The 15906-nt window shown below is 44.4% G+C and overlaps 8 protein-coding genes across 8 annotated transcripts; 3 read left to right on the top strand and 5 right to left on the bottom strand.

Moving 5' to 3' along the window:
• The first annotated feature begins 668 nt into the window (after nt 1-668).
• V2V93DRAFT_363812 (uncharacterized protein) lies at nt 669-4213 on the top strand. The gene is made up of 3 exons (XM_066908697.1): nt 669-1204; nt 1297-1997; nt 2057-4213. Exons 1-3 carry the CDS (start codon nt 784-786, stop codon nt 4031-4033), a joined length of 3099 nt encoding a protein of 1032 aa, XP_066767754.1. The 5' UTR covers nt 669-783; the 3' UTR covers nt 4034-4213.
• Nucleotides 4069-5412, bottom strand: V2V93DRAFT_342469 (mitochondrial resolvase Ydc2). Its single transcript, XM_066907829.1, has 2 exons — nt 5244-5412; nt 4069-5181 (listed from the first exon to the last, which is right to left on the bottom strand). The coding sequence occupies exons 1-2, from the start codon at nt 5311-5313 to the stop codon at nt 4226-4228; spliced, it is 1026 nt and encodes a 341-aa protein (XP_066767753.1). The 5' UTR covers nt 5314-5412; the 3' UTR covers nt 4069-4225.
• A 1436-nt stretch (nt 5413-6848) lies between these two features.
• V2V93DRAFT_363806 (uncharacterized protein) lies at nt 6849-7826 on the bottom strand. Its single transcript, XM_066908696.1, has 5 exons — nt 7709-7826; nt 7614-7619; nt 7429-7462; nt 7379-7381; nt 6849-7289 (listed from the first exon to the last, which is right to left on the bottom strand). The coding sequence occupies exons 1-5, from the start codon at nt 7767-7769 to the stop codon at nt 7151-7153; spliced, it is 243 nt and encodes an 80-aa protein (XP_066767752.1). The 5' UTR covers nt 7770-7826; the 3' UTR covers nt 6849-7150.
• Nucleotides 7827-7921: 95 nt separating this feature from the next.
• On the bottom strand, nt 7922-10281 carry V2V93DRAFT_363800 (Ima1 N-terminal domain-containing protein). Its single transcript, XM_066908695.1, has 4 exons — nt 9947-10281; nt 9350-9890; nt 9010-9299; nt 7922-8919 (listed from the first exon to the last, which is right to left on the bottom strand). Exons 1-4 carry the CDS (start codon nt 10112-10114, stop codon nt 7969-7971), a joined length of 1950 nt encoding a protein of 649 aa, XP_066767751.1. The 5' UTR covers nt 10115-10281; the 3' UTR covers nt 7922-7968.
• A 9-nt stretch (nt 10282-10290) lies between these two features.
• V2V93DRAFT_363799 (uncharacterized protein) lies at nt 10291-12057 on the top strand. The gene is made up of 2 exons (XM_066908694.1): nt 10291-11542; nt 11609-12057. The coding sequence occupies exons 1-2, from the start codon at nt 10486-10488 to the stop codon at nt 11770-11772; spliced, it is 1221 nt and encodes a 406-aa protein (XP_066767750.1). The 5' UTR covers nt 10291-10485; the 3' UTR covers nt 11773-12057.
• On the bottom strand, nt 11842-13636 carry V2V93DRAFT_110925 (uncharacterized protein). Its single transcript, XM_066906752.1, has one exon. The coding sequence runs from the start codon at nt 13255-13257 to the stop codon at nt 11911-11913; it is 1347 nt and encodes a 448-aa protein (XP_066767749.1). The 5' UTR covers nt 13258-13636; the 3' UTR covers nt 11842-11910.
• Nucleotides 13334-14495, top strand: V2V93DRAFT_363797 (uncharacterized protein). Its single transcript, XM_066908693.1, has 3 exons — nt 13334-13634; nt 13702-14269; nt 14324-14495. Exons 1-3 carry the CDS (start codon nt 13497-13499, stop codon nt 14404-14406), a joined length of 789 nt encoding a protein of 262 aa, XP_066767748.1. The 5' UTR covers nt 13334-13496; the 3' UTR covers nt 14407-14495.
• Nucleotides 14496-14532: 37 nt separating this feature from the next.
• On the bottom strand, nt 14533-15769 carry V2V93DRAFT_320677 (kinase-like domain-containing protein; the record flags this gene model as incomplete). The annotated part of the gene is made up of 2 exons (XM_066907332.1): nt 14533-15605; nt 15670-15769. 2 exons carry the CDS (start codon nt 15767-15769, stop codon nt 14533-14535), a joined length of 1173 nt encoding a protein of 390 aa, XP_066767747.1.
• Nucleotides 15770-15906: the final 137 nt, after the last annotated feature.

Below are 15906 nucleotides of genomic sequence, written 5' to 3'. Positions count from 1 at the left end.
CGTAGAGAAGAGAAGTAGGAAGAGTAAGCGAGTGTGAATATATAGTATTCGTAAGCAGCCCTACGCCCTGAGCCGCACTCTGCTTGACCTGACATCGCGCAATTAGAGATAGCAAGAGTTTATGCTGCTCAGTCGTCTGCGTCAAAGATGAGAGAAGAGTTTGTCTGATTACTCAATTATCGGTTGCTGAAGAAGAGCTGAGTAAGTCTGGCGAAAATAGTTGAAGCGGCCAGATGGTGCAAGGAGCGTGTATATACAATACAGTACAGCATGATATCAGACAGCAATTGCTTGCCGATTTCCTGAGATATAACTATATCTTGTTATCTACCATTGTAACATACACTGACTACCTATAAACATATAAATAGTAATTTAAAATGATTAAATAACCGTAGAATGCGGCGAAATCGTGATATCAAAAACCGGTAGTCAGCTTCAAGACACGCTGTCAGTGCCTGTTCGTCAACTATCCCCTCGTCTCCTCTTATCTTCTCTTCTTCATCTTACTCAATCTCTTATCACTATCATCTTTAATCATTCCTCCCTCTCCTCTCGTTTTAGCTACTTTCATCGCCCTCACTTTTTTCCAGTCGATAGACACCTCGAGCGTGCGGGGCCCAACCCTAGCCCGCTTGCTGATTGCGACCAGTGCCTTAGTCTCGTCCACACAGCTACGGCCGCCCCGCATCTGTACTCATCCTCATCTTCCTCTTCTCCCTCTCTTACGTTCTCCCTTTCTTTAATCTTTCCGGATTTTTCCAGAGTCTGATCGCTGCAGCTATGGTCCGCAAGACCTCCCGCAAGATCTCGTATCTGCTCGCCTCAGACTCAACCCACAATGGCCACACTCTCGGCGTCAATTCCATCGCAGTCGACCCCGAACAACATGGCTCCTCCTCGGGCATGCTTTACACCGCCGGTCGCGACGGCATGGTCATGTCTTGGGAGCTCGACCAAATGAACCTCCGAACCCAGCCGTACGCGTCGTTCGATGATATTGACTCAGCCGCGCTGAACCCCGTCGCTGAGGAAGAACTGTCGAACAGCTTCGCTGGTGCTGCTCCTCCTTTTGCTGCCGCCCCTGCTGCCAATGCCAATGGCGCTGCGAAAAAGCCGATTGGAAAGTCCACTTTTCGAAAAAAGATTCAGTTGCACACTCACTGGGTAAACGATATCGTACTCGCTAATAACTATCAATCTGGTGAGCCTATCTATCTCTTTCCATCTCTTTCCGGCAATTCATGTTCAATTGCTCTTATTTTTATAATTCTTTCAACTAACTTCTTTATATAGTCATATCCTGCTCGTCGGATCTCACTGTAAAGCTGTGGAACCCTAAGACAGATGCTCAGTCAACGATCGGTCACCATCATGACTTTGTCAAGTGCTTGGCCATCGACAGTCAGTCATCAGACTGGGTTGCATCCGGTTCACTCGACCGTAAGGTTATTCTTTGGGACATAAACGGAGTCGGCGAAAAACTACAAATTGATGTTGGAAAAAAGGGTAATAACCCCAAAGGTTCGGTCTACGCACTAGGGATTGGCGGCTCCGGAAGCTCCATCATAGGTTCCGGCGGTCCTGACTCTATCGTAAGACTATGGGACCAGCGCTCGGGTGAAAGTATTGTTAATTTTGTAGGGCATACTGACAACATCCGTTCGATTTTGATCAACAAGGCTGGCAATCTCGTTCTCACGGCTTCTTCGGATTCAACAATTAAGTTATGGTCAATCACTGCCGGTCGTTTGATGCATACTCTAAACATGCATGACTCTCCTGTGTGGTCGTTGTACTCTGACCATCCCAATCTTGAGGTCTTTCACTCCTCCGACCGCTCGGGTGTCGTTGTCAAAACTGATATGCGCGGAATCTCGGAAGCAGAGGACAGCGTCTGCGTCTTGGTTTGTAACGAACATCAAGGTGTTTCCAAAGTTGTTTCTTCAGGAGACTATCTCTGGACTGCTACTGCAAATTCTCGTATTCACCGATGGGTATGGCTTATCTATTTATTTGTCTTTGTATCTCGCGGCTATTGACCTTTTTTTAACAGCACGACGTTGATACAACGCCAACCACAGTATTCATGCAAAGACAGCAACGGGCTCGTCGACGGTCTAGTGCAAGCTTTTTGCAGCCATCGCAATCCATATCTCTTCTTCGACAAGCTGCGACGGCAAATATGGCACCTTCACAAATTCCGTCGGCGTCGCTTATCAATCTAAACGGTGGCTTCAGCGGTTCCCTTGACGAAGACGATACTTCTTCCATAATTGGAGGAATCCACCGCTCGAATTCTAATAATGTTACTCCGATTGTCAATGAGCCGACGACAGTACATACTGAACCGCTGCGTCATAACCCCGAAGAGACGATCGAGGGCCAGACGGGTCTCATCAAACACATTCTTCTCAACGATCGGAGGCGGGTGCTTACTGTTGATACGGCGGGTGAAGTCATGCTATGGGACTTGGTCAAATGCATCATGGTCAAATCATTTGGTAGTCGGAATATCGAGGACGTTGCCGATGAGATCAATACTTTTGAAACGACGACAAACTGGTGTCAAGTCAACACGCGCACTGGGCAACTATCTGTTGTACTTGAAGAGTCGTACGTGTTTGATGCCGAGATTTACGCTGATGAGATTCAAACCGACGATATTGCAAGCGACCCTCGACAAGATCAAACACAGAGTCCGGTCGCATTCCGTGATGATCAGCGTGTCAACGTTGGAAAGTGGATCTTAAGAAATTTGTTTGCCAATTTAATTGATGCCGAAATCAAGCGCGACGACAACTTCAGGCAAAACAAACGCAGACAGATCCTCGAGGCACAGCAAACAGCGAATAACATGCGACGAGTGCCGCCTGGTCAGCTCTCGTTCTCTCAGATGCCGCCGATGCCGCCGATGACACCTTGGTCCGAGGGACCGCGCAACGCGGATGGAACTTCGTCGATGCTGCTACCGACACCGGGACTGACTATCGGGCTCGCGACCCCAGCGCCTGCATATAATCCTAATAATCCAAACTCATACCATGCAGTCAACGGAGACGATAGAGGACCACTTTCGCAACCAGCCGTTAACGGTGCAGCTGTAGTAACCGATTACTTTTCATCTGCGGTGCCATCTGCACAAGGCCCCGCTGGCCCTGCTGCGCCCCCGGCCGCAGCGCTATCTAGCCCGACTCCATCCTCTGATCTCCCTCTATCACCTTCAACAGCAGCTCACGAATCTGCTAATCCTGATGTTGATAGTCCTGATAATGGATCGACGTCCAGTTCTCTCATGGGCCGTTTACGATCGTTTGGTAAGGGTCGATTGAACCGTACAGCGTCTATGGACTCGCGCGCACCAGAGACACCGTTGGCTGGAGATACCGCCCCCGGAAATGCGACACTTACACCGGTAGAAGAGGCGAAAAATGAACCATCGTATGATGATACACTGGCTGGCGTTTTACAAAAAGTTCGTAATGACTACGACTCATCTGGGTCTTACGGCGAGTCGTCATTCTCTGTCTCGCTGGCAAATGAGACTCCGCTGCTGAAGTTGCCGCCCGAAACTGCGATTATCATTTCTGAGCAACGTGTTGATGCTGGAGGTACTGTTGATCTTTACCGTGGTACCGTTGCTAGTTGTGGGAATGATGACGATGTCGAGATTCTAGAGCCAGCGGCACCTGGATGGCTAGCGGAGTTTTTGCTACTCAACAAGATCCCAAGCAAGGATCTGGTTAAAGTTAGTTTTGTTCTGCAGCCGTATGATGATACACTTCCCGCGTTGCCGAACGGGAACGCGCGATTGAACGCGTACCGCATGCTTCGCGCCAAGAAAATTTTGGGATATGTTGAAGAAAAACTTGATGTTTCAGAGAAAGAGAAGAGGGGCAAGGCTGAGGATTGGTTGGAATTATTGTGTCAGGGACAGGTTTTGGATAATGTGTACACGTTGGCTACAATTAGAGCGCGCATATGGAGACAGGGTGGTGATGTGTTGCTACTGTATAGACGGAAGCAGAAGTGAGGTTATTTCTTGATGTTTGATTATTACTTTTTGTTTTCATTTTATTTTTATTTTCATGGCATTGAAAAGGGATTTGCGGCTCATTTTTGGATATTTGAATATCATGCGTCATGCGTCATGGTACATTATATCACATTATATTGTAATTTATTTCTGATACAAATACATCATTTGTTTTGATCTTTGTGGAGCTCAGACACTAAGCATAGCCTTTTCATGTTTGGCATTCAATTCCTCATGAAATGCAGTCAAATCAGCACCCGCCTTTAAAGCACTAGCAAGGGCAAATTGGTGTTGCTGCCACTCTATATATGCAACACCTTGCAGCAACGAATCAGATAAGTCGTCAAGCTTGAAATTCCTAGGCAGCGTGGTGGATTGTGGCAGAGATGACAATTGACGAGACCGCCTGGAATGAAATTGCTGAGCTAGAGGAATTGTGTCCTGAGAGAAGACGACATGTCGACACGCATCTGGCTTTTCGAATGAAACGTTTTCTGTCCATCGCTTTACTAGATCAACTTTTACTGCTTTTGACATTGCATATGTTGACGAGTTACTTTTCTTTGAAGTTCGAATGACTTTTTCCTCGTCGCAAACAGTCGAAGGAGTAGGTCGAATCCAGTATCCTTTTGTGCGACCAGGTAAGACATCGTAAACACGAGCTGTAGATTTGCCTTGCTTGCGTAACGCGACAAGAACACCGTGAAGTGCACTTTCAAACATATTTATTCGAAGTGTCCATTCGATTACATTACTGCCACCTCCGCTCCTTAAACGTTGCTGTTCAAGTATAATGACATCGGGATTATATTTTGGCAGAATCGATTCAGCAAAGACTGAATATGCGAGGTCGGCGGCTAATGCTGAGGAGAATCTACTACTCCCTTGCTCGGAGGAATCTTCTAGAGGGATTGAAGCTTGTTGTAAAATATCTGTTACACACCATGCTGAAAGAAGCGGAGGAACTGTATACTGAGTTGATAGGTCAAGAACAGAGTATGAGAAATTGCGAAGACCCATGTCTATTGAAAGAACGCGTGAAGGCGATATTGAAGATGCAGTTGTGGTTCCGCGTGCTGGCGTTAAAAAAAATGATATAGCATTTGAAAGATTTGCTGCTAGTGTAGCTTTATTATAAGATGGACCTGAAGTACATAAACGTTAGTGTCAGTGTATAAAGAATAAGAAATACGGAGGTTCGGCGTACTTAGTCCACATAGACGCGAAAGAGACTTCAGAATCCCAGCAGGTAACTGCTGAAGCGCGCTGGTACTCATTGTTATTGTAGCCCAGAATACTTCTGTTCCTACTACCACTACCTCAAGCAAGCGTAGTTAACCGGTGGACGCATTGCATGATCAAGTTGGAAAAACAGCATCACTCAAGGCTTTGAAAAGTAAACAAAGCTGCTTGGAAGTTCCATATAGTCACGTGATACAAATTTAGGGTTTTAGACACTGGACTGAAATATGAGATTTTTATTTTTATTTTTATTTTTTTTTTCATTCTCTTTAGAAGTCAAAATATTGCTGAAAAGTGCCTCTTTTGCGAGGTTCCCAGTCGTATTTGTTAACGCGTTTGTGATTTTGATGATAGATTTTGACTGTTCTTTTTCATTTTAGTGAATATAGTCTTATTGATACCAGTTCCAGCCAAATAAAGCGTCGGATTCAAATATCTACGTTTCTCGCGTCCAATCCTTAAGTCAATATCTGACTCCTGATCTTATGGCTCTCAAAGAGATAAGACGAAATGACTGTAAAGTAAAAGAAAAACGACTCTATCGAAGATCCAAGATTCTGCTGCAATGAACTTTCGGATTCATAACTGAGTCAAGATAAAGTATTTTAAAAACCTCTCTGTTATTCCGTTCTGCGTCGCTCGTTATTTTTTGAGGATGTGGTATGTTAATCTAGTATAAAGAAATAGGAATCTGAGAGACAATTATTTCCGCTTTTTATTTTATTTTCTGTAGTCAATGCGTAGGAATGATATTGAATAGAAGGGATTTATAGCATAAACAAAAATCTTAGCGTAAACAAACTTACTCTTTACCGCAGCATTTATATCTCCTATTTACACAGCAAAAGCATGTCAGTAAACCCATCAACTGAACAACCGATAGAGAAATCTACTGATGATAATGCTATTGTAACAATATGGGCTAGTTTATTGTCTGAGTACGAGGTATGGATTCCCCAACTTTCTTGTCTTTTGGCTATTGAATACTGATTCTGTTAAAGACGTTTCACAAGACTGAGGATGATGGCGGGAATCTAAAAAAAAAGGGTTCTACATTAGAAACAACCGAGTTATCGGTGAGAGGCAATGCATCAAATGAGAATGCAAGTGAAGCGGCGAAATAATCATGATCGCAAGATCGTGAGATATGACCTCGTCTGCGGTGTTACATCTTGTTCTTTCCACACTAGAGCATCGATTATGATACTATTCAATACTGATTGCTAGTGTGATATTTTGCCCAATGATCTTGACTATACGACCATCTTGTACGAATTCAGTACAACTGCTGCGGAACGTCCTGGATAATACCGCAGTACTATGACGCCGAGACATTCGCAACCTTTGGCTCATGCTCAGCATGACGCTGTATCTCGACATTCTTCGAGAGATTGTATCCATATCTACTTGCAGTTCCTAAGAATGTACGACAACATCAAAATTACATCGATGCCTATTCTCATGGATCACTGGTGCAGTTGTGGGTCGTAAAAATTACTCTCAATTCTTTGATATTGGGAATAATTGAGAATAAATACTACTCTCAGCTCTACATCTAAGTCTTCTCATCTTTATAACATTCAATGACCTTCATCGATTGGAAACAGAGTTTCAAAATATGCAAATACAAATTCAACTTAAATAATAGTAATCAGCTACCGTTACTAAAAGTACCATGAGGAAAAACGCAAGGCACCTGCACAAACTGCATATATATCATGTATTCCCATTTTCACTCGCAAATTATTTATATGCAAATCCCGGTTCCGCTCAGTCTCATACAAAGCAAAAAACTGGACATTCCAAATGGAAAGAAACAAAAGACAAACCAGCTGTGACCAACAAAAACTCTTCCTAGTTGGTGGAAAAAGTTTACTCCGGGAACTTGAATAGAGCACGCTGTCTCTCGAGCTGCTCGGGTGTGAAAGCTAACGCCGGATCCGGCAAAGCCTGGATCTTCTCAAGTCGAGCCTGACCGTCCTGGCGACGCTGAACGAAGGGGAGGTTCATACTGTTGAGAGATGACGCATGAGTTGCTGTAATAGATCGATGGACATAAAGAAACTTGTAAACTTACTAGTACCTAGACGAGCAAGATGTTAGAATATGTATATTATAATAAATGAACTAATGGTTTTGATTAAGGATCTTACCAGTAGTAGCTGCCGGAAGCAGCACCGAGAGCTATATTATAAAAAAAAACGTCAGTAATCATGCCTCCATTTTCGCGCGTCCATTCCCACCACTTTATTTTCCACAGTCATGAAATAGATCGTAACAAAACAACAAAAATGAGTGAAACAAAATCTTAGTGAAAAGAAAAGAGGCAACATACATAGAGCTAGAGTAGTATCAAACGTTAGCATTAATCCTTCTTCACACGCCTCCATCCCTCTTTCCACAATAAAGCAACGACACAACAAAACATACCGAGAGTAATGTCGCGAATGATAGAACGCTTAAGCATTCCAGTAATAGGAGCGATAGCCATTGTTGATTGAAGTACACAGAGCAAGATGTTGATTATGTGGTATGACCTTTTTTGGTGCTCAGTTTCTCGGAAACGACGACGGCCAATCGAATGTCTCTCTGGGTGTTCACCTAACCCCTGTTAAAATCACATGACTATAAAACCCCCTTAATGGTATATGTTAAATTTACTAATGTATTTGATAATAATTAAACATTCACTAAAACTCCGTGAAATGATTTACAGATGGCATAACTCTCCGATATCCATAAATGCACACCCCCAAAAGCGCCCAGATAGCGGCAGACGTGGCAATCCACGTACACGCCTCCTTGACTCCCTGTCCAGCATCTCCTCTTCCAGCATCATCGTTATCCTCGATGATTGTACCAAATACATTCTGTGTTGGACCGCCATTTCTGCGACGCCGATGCAGTTCATTCTCATCGCTTAGTTTGAGCGCTGGGGAGAATATATCTTCAAGACCTGTTGGATCTTCTTTGGGGAAAAATCGCTGCGGGGCAAGTGATATTTGGGTGTTTGTTGTCTCGACGGCCGCCTCTCTTGGTAACGTCTGCGATAAATTTTGGCTGAACGTGGGCTTATTGCTCTGCTGAGAAACCTGACCATTTGCTGTAGCTGACGCAAATAAAGTAGCTGTTCGCGAACCATTAGGGGGCGGAGGTAATGAGCTTCCTGGAGGCAGTTTCGGGAATCCAGTCACTGTCGTCGGCGATAGCTGTTCTTGTACAGCCGGTATTGAATGAGCTAGTGTTGGTTTCCAATCCATTTTATCTTCAATTTCTTGCGTAAATCCTGAAGGTATTCCATGATTTTGCTCTGACTGCACCGATGAAGACGCGGGGAAGTTATACTCCGACGGCGCCTTGACTGCAGGCGTAGGGCTGAATGTCTGAAAATGCTGCTGCAGTAGTGATGTGCTTTGCCCTGGAGTTACTGGAGACGACTGTCGCTCAAAAAACTTCTCTGTAACAGATTTTACTGGCTCAAGTTTCAGACAAGTAAAGCCTATACTCCAAACGAAAAGTGTTGTGATTAGAAAGAAAGTGTTTGCGAGGACGAATGACCGTTCCGTCATATTCCATTGAGAAAATCTCGGAAGTGCAAATGTCGCAGTCCAATATTCTGTTAGTACAAATAGCTGACAGACCTATTATGAATTGTCAGTTTTCTCCTTGTTTTCTCTTTCCTTTTTTGCTCATTTGGAGGAAAATTAAAGATGACATAGGACAGGACATACGTAGTAATCTTTTATACCGACGATTCTAACTCGCACAGGCGAGCGAAGCGCCGACAGAACTTTGTAATTCCAGAAAAAATATAGAATACCAATTTGTACCGCATTTGCTGCAAGTGCAAACATTCCAGTTGCTAGATCGGTCGCAAGCGTTCGCCAGTGAGATTCGTCCGCCGTTATGTACAGAGAATATAAGTTGGAGGTAATTGAACTTATTACGGATATAATCGAACCATATTCAACACAATGAACCATCGAAAGTTTGTCGAGCTGAAGTGACGGATACATAATATCTGTGCTATGTCAGTATTTGACCTGCCCGGCACATTTATTGAATACATACTGCACGTGAATACAATCGAGAAACAAAGAATGTGCGCCCACAAACATAACGCCCGAATCGCCCAAATCGTCATTTTCAATCGAATCAACGGAGTCCATTTAAACTTGATCACTTTTCCATCTCCAAGAACTTTGTTTTCTCCAAATATGGCTGACGGAGATACGTTTCGTAAATCGACCGACGTCGTACGTTGCGGCCGATTCCGATTTTTGAGCATATTTCCCAAAATCTGTGATCGAGCTTTGTAGTTATTTTGATGAAGTCGATCAAGCACATTCTGTCTGCATCGGTTGCAAAACGGAGGATATCTACTTTCAAGTTCAGCTTTGTATACCGGCGCTCGCTTCTCGTACTCTGCGTATCGCGGATCAGATTCTGAGGGAAGATAGCCAGCCAAAGCCTCTGAAACAATACGATGGTTAAGAAGACATTGAGGACAAAATGGAGAAGTATTGTCGATAGAAGTTGAAGGCTGTCGTTTGGTGAAGATGAGCGAATCGCCGCCAATATCTTCAGGTACATAGTCGATAATTTCTCCGTTCTGGTAAAAAGAATCAGATCATTGATATAAAAAAACACTCATGTAGCTCATAATACCTTGTCAATAACATTTATAGCCTCACAATTCGCACATTTCCATTCGTAGCCGTTAATAGACTGTCTAAAGGTCAAGTTCGTAGAGCTGTGCTCGTTGCAGTAGAAACATAATCGTTTCGCGACCCCTTGCCTCAGTCCACCGCCAATTCCTAACAAGCTAAACGGCATCCTTCAAATCGTTATATACTCATAACCGTAAACCAATACACACTAACAAAGAGGATAGAAAGAGGGATATCGTACAATACAGCTGGCAGATGAAATTTGAAAATAACCAATGTTGTCATGTCAGGTTAGGGCTTGTTTTGGCACGCGTCGTCGCGGGTATCTGCCTGCCACGGCCTCGTCGCGTCTCTTTTGCAATACGTTTCCTCACAATATCTCCAACGCACAGCTTTTGTTATTGTGATCATCGGTTTAATGAGTGCTACTGGTAGTAATTCTGCAGCAGATCATTATTTCATTTTTTTTTGAGTGAGCCATCAGACGAAGAGAACATCATCACTCACGATAAACAACCGCAATAGCAACAAGACGTGATGGCCGATTACTCGAAGCTCAAAGTCGCCGATCTGAAAGAGGAGCTGAAGAAACGCGGACTATCTGTTGGTGGTCTTAAGAAAGATTTGGTACAGAGGCTGGAAGAAGCTGATGCTGCCACCGGCGGTGAAAATGGAGAGGGAGATGCCGCTGCTGTTGCGAATTTGACGGAGACTGAGAAGGCACAGAATGAGCCCGAGGCGCCGATTAAGACCTTATCAGCGGAGATCGCTACGGAGCCAGAGAAGATGGAGGTAGATCAGGTTGCCACAGAATCTGAAATTGCAAATGCGCCTGTTGTACCTTCTCCAGAGCCAGCACCAGCACCAGCACCAGAGCCAGAGCCAGTTCCGGAAATTGCAGTAGTTCCAGAGGCAGAGGCAGCGATTTCTCAGCCAGTGCCAAAGAGTGAACCGACCCCAATCAAGCGTTCAGCAGATGAGATGGAAATAGTTACTGCGCCCGAACCTGAGCCTACCTATAAACGCGCCAAAGAAGAAGACCAAAAAGTCACAGAGGGAGTAAAGATGGATCTTGCTGCACAATCTGAGCCGATAGCCGATATCAAGCGTAATCCAAAGGCGCCAATTGAGCAATACAAACCGACGAAGACAGTCTACATCAAAAATTTCTCTCGTCCTCTAAACATTCCTTCGCTGAAGAACTATATAACCGAGTTGGCACAGGAGGAGATAAGTCGATTTTGGATCGACTCTATCAGAACACACTGCTTTGTCGTATTGCCATCAATTGAAGCAGCAGCAAGTTTACGCGAACAAATTTACGGTCAACCATTTCCTATTGAAGAGAAAGGGCGAAAACCTCTAGAAGCCGAATATATTCCCGATGAGAAGCTCACAGCATTTATTGAAATGGAGGAAAGCTCAGACGGGAGAATAAAGCGATGGGATATTTTATTTGATGGCAGCGAGGTTTTGCTTGTGGAGGCGAGTTTGTTAGCACCAGGAGCGAAGCCTCTATCTAATGCGCATAACCCCTTACGCGATAGACTTAGTAACCCCCTTGGTTTGGCCCACGATGTGAGTCGTTACCAGAGTAAGTTTTATTTTTTGCTTTTTATATTTCAGTTCACTGCAGAAGATCTAACATTCTTCGATTTAGCTGGCCCCGGATCCACTGCAAGAGATACATCTACTTCAGGGAACGATTCTAGACAATCTCTTGGTTCGAATGACAAGAAGATCACAAGTGCGCGACCACGATTGCACTATTCTGAGGCGCCAGCAGATATTGTCAGAGACAGACTTGAGAGGATTCGACATTAAACGCTTCGAGATTGGATGCTGTATTTTTATTTTTGGGGAAATGAGTAGGTTTAACAACCTGTATATTAGTTGTACTACTATTTTGTACAAATATAGCTTTTGTTTGACATAAAATATGTTTTCATACTATATACAGTCTTAAATTTCAATTTGTACAACAGTCTCGTCAAATGTGACTGATTTTTTTCTGGTCCTTTCTGGTTCAGCAACTTTCTTCTTGGATTTTGACTTTGATTTTGATTTTGATTCTTTCTTTTTCTTTTTCGAAACAGCTAGATCTGCTACTACGTCTGTAATCTCGGTATCAACGCTGTCCTTCTCATTCGCATCAGCTTGTATGCTAACCTCACCTCCAGTCTCTTCCCGAATACAGCGCGAACAAGTGCACCAGAAACCCCAACCTTCGAGCAATAGCTTGCGTCTCGTGTCGAGGTCTTGTTTGAGATCGACATATGTAGTTGTAAGCTCTTCAGCAACTGCCAAGGCTCGTCTTGCAATAACTTTTATGCCTGCAGTGCGGCCAACTATTTTCACGTCGACAGATGGTTCGCAGCTGTGGTTGAGATGTGATTGAAAAAGATATATGCTCCCATCCAAATTATTTATGTTGACCATTCCAATGCCGTATAAGAAGTCTTCATATGAAGGTTTTAAAAAGTGCGCGAAGAATTTGCATATAACGCTATATCCCTCGCGCCACATGATTTCAAACTGCTCGCCCATAAATATATTCTGCTCGTATTGAGGATCCGCCTTTTGTCTAATATCCTGCCCAATCTTCGCCAAACCGTCGATTCCCGCCTTGATAGGGTGCCGCCCATTTGGATCATCAATCACCTCAAATACAGACGCCGCGAGCACGTAAGCGTAAATGTAGACTGCAGACCACTGATTTTCAGACGCAAACTGCTCAATTGCAACCCATTCGGCAGCATATTGACCATGACGAAGAGCCTTGTGCAACTTATCGGCTTTGCGACAGCGGCTTGAACACCAGCGACCACTACAGGTAGTGCAGGATACGATGATGGCAGATGTTGCACCTAGAGGTTTGGCACAAAAAGAGCATGCTTTGCCGGTAGGAATCAGCTGAGCAAGTGACACTGGCGGAATAAGAACAAGTGCGGGCTCGGTCCAGATTACTGTGGCCTCGGGTATAGCTTGGGTAATCTCGAGACCTTTGCCACGAGTCGACGAGTTGAAGACTGCCACGGCTGGCGGCATAGCGAGGTTCGGCACCGGACTCGAGACTGTGTACTGGACGTAAAGCTTCGGCTTTACATTTTCTGGAATAACCAGACTCGTTTCGGGAAGCGAAGACGCGTTTGACCGAGCGATCGAACGTAGTCTGTTGAGAGAAAGCGACCAGGTTGGCTCGAGACTTTTAATCTTTGCGTGAACTTTTGCGATACCAAGATTCGGTTCATCAGCTCGTACGCGAATTAGAGCCTTAAAAACGGCCTCATCGGAAGGAAGTATTTCCATGCCAACAAAAACAAGCAACAACAAACCAAAAAACAAAAGAATGAAGACGCAAGACCAGCAAACTATTTTGATATGTGACCACGTGACTTCACCAGAGTGAGGAAAGTGGGTGAAGGCCGAGATGCTGGGAGTTTTAGAATCTGGCCCCGAGGTCGAAGAGAAGAATTGTTCAAATAGCTGTTCTGACCACAAACCACCCCGAGAAGGAGTAACAAATAGAATACAGTCGTATCTTGAGAATGCCACCTCGTCTGAATATCATCGTTCCCGTGAAGCGCGTCATTGATTATGCGATCAAACCGCGCGTCAACTCGGCAAAGAATATCGTGGAGACGAACGGTGTCAAATTCAGTCTGAATCCTTTCTGTGAAATTGCCGTATGTGTGTTTTATTCCATTTATCCTGTCGGCATCCTGTCTAACTTATCTATTTAAACTAATACAGGTCGAGGAAGCTATTCGACTACGCGAGTCAAAGAAAGATCTGGTTGAATCCATCACTCTCGTCTCCGCTGGCAGCGCAAAGGCTCAGGATGCTCTTCGCTCTGGTCTCGCCATGGGCGCTGACAAGGCTACACTCATAGAATGCCCTGGTATCGACGACGCGAAGTCTCTTTCTCTCGAGCCGCTTGCTGTTGCAAAGCTGCTTAAGGCCTACATCGACAAAGAAGGAGCCAATCTCGTCATTTTGGGCAAGCAAGCTATTGACGATGACAGTAACCAGACCGGACAGATGCTCGCCGGTCTTCTGAACTGGCCTCAGGCTACGAATGCAAGCAATGTTGCGGTAGATGATGACGGAATTGTTTCTGTTACTCGTGAAGTCGACGGCGGATCAGAAACTCTTTCAGCGCCGCTGCCAATAGTCATCACGACTGATCTGCGTTTGAACGTGCCGCGATATACTAAGCTCCAGGATATCATGAAGGCAAAGAAGAAGAAAACTGATAAACTCACTCCTTCGGATCTGGGTGTTGACATCGCGCCACGGCTGGAAGTCGTCTCACTTTCAGGTATGCTCTCTCTCTTTATTTCTTTCTGCCTATTTCTGACTAAACCTCTTTTAGATCCTCCAAAGAGACTCGGTGGATCGAAGGTCGACAGTGTAGACTCACTGATTTCCAAGCTCAAGGATGTGGGTGCCATCTAAGTATATTGAATTCAATTTAAGATTATTTCCGATTTCGTTTTTCATTCCAGATATAAAAAGATCATAATAAGATCATCCCAAAAAAAACTCCAGATATCACTTGTACCAATGCTCATAAAGTGATCATTAAAATTTGAGCTTCTTTGCTACATCTCCCAATCTCTTTTCTCGACTGATTTCTTGATCTGTCTTTTCTCGATTCAGATTACTGAACCCCTCATTATCACTTCCCAAAGCCGGATCATTCTGCTTTTTACTCAACTTGGGTAACCGCTCTGGTAGCGTAGGAGCAGGTAATTCCTTAAAGTAAGCCTCTGCCAAACAGTCTTTGGTATCTATTCGTTTCGCTGGATCAAGAACCGTCATTTTCAACAAGAAATTCAGTGCGCTATCCGACGCCGCCGAAAAGTTCATTCGCATTTGCTCTCGTGATGGGGGTGGATAAATACCAGATTTCGGATCTGCAGCGGAAGAGGATGTTGAGGTCTTTGCTGGATCGTAAAAATAATCCGGGAGAGAAGATACACCTGGCCAAGTCTCTTCGGTCGGCGTACCAAAGGCACGAAACGTCTGGTCAAGTTGGTCAAGATCCGTTTGACCCGGTAAATACGGAGTGCGCAACATCAGCTCGGCAAAAATCATACCAACTGACCATACATCAATTTTGCGAGTATATATTTTCGAACCAAGAAGGAGTTCTGGGGCGCGGTACCAGCGAGTGACTACCGTCGGTGTCATGGGATCGTACGGCCCCGGCTGCTGCCGAGCAAGACCAAAATCAGCAAGTTTTAAATGACCGGTTGGCGATAGCAATAAATTGTTTGGCTTTAAATCTCGATGCAGTACGCTGTGTCTATGACAATGATAAAGTCCAGCCAAAGTCATATACATCCACGACTTTATATCTGCTGCCGTGAACATGACCGACCGATCTTTTATAATCATCTCTAAATCAGCGGACAAATACTCAAGTACCAGATTCAGGCTTCTTGATGTCCCAGAAGAAACAAAAACATCAATAAGCTCAATCACGTTCTCATGCCGTAACTCGTTCAGAAACTTGATCTCTCGAATGGCAGACATATCCAATCCATCTTTGAATTGTCCTACTTTGATCTTTTTGATTGCAACCACACGATCCGTGGATACCTGTCGACCTAGATATACAACAGCATATGTACCCTCTCCAACCTTGCGATCTGTAATTGCCCACGTTAGATGTGCAGAATTTATAAACCCTTGATAGTAGTTCTATTCACTAACCTTTGGTATACCGATCCCGCTTTCCAACTCGTTTTTTTCCTGCAGTCGCAGCCAGAGCAGCCCTCTTTTTGTCCACCAAAGAGTTAGTATTCTCCGGCATCTTCTTTTGACTACCGAATGAAACTTCTGAAAACAAGGCGTACACGTTGTTGCGTGGCTCCTTTTCTTGTATAACTCCTTCGTTCCCCATGAGTTGACGTGAATCATTATGAGCTATGATCACGTGATTATAGTACT

Source organism: Kockiozyma suomiensis, assembly GCF_038497685.1.
Source record: "Kockiozyma suomiensis strain NRRL Y-17356 unplaced genomic scaffold V2V93scaffold_2, whole genome shotgun sequence".
Taxonomy (NCBI): domain Eukaryota; kingdom Fungi; phylum Ascomycota; class Lipomycetes; order Lipomycetales; family Lipomycetaceae; genus Kockiozyma; species Kockiozyma suomiensis.
This window is presented reverse-complemented; position numbering and strand designations above follow the sequence as displayed.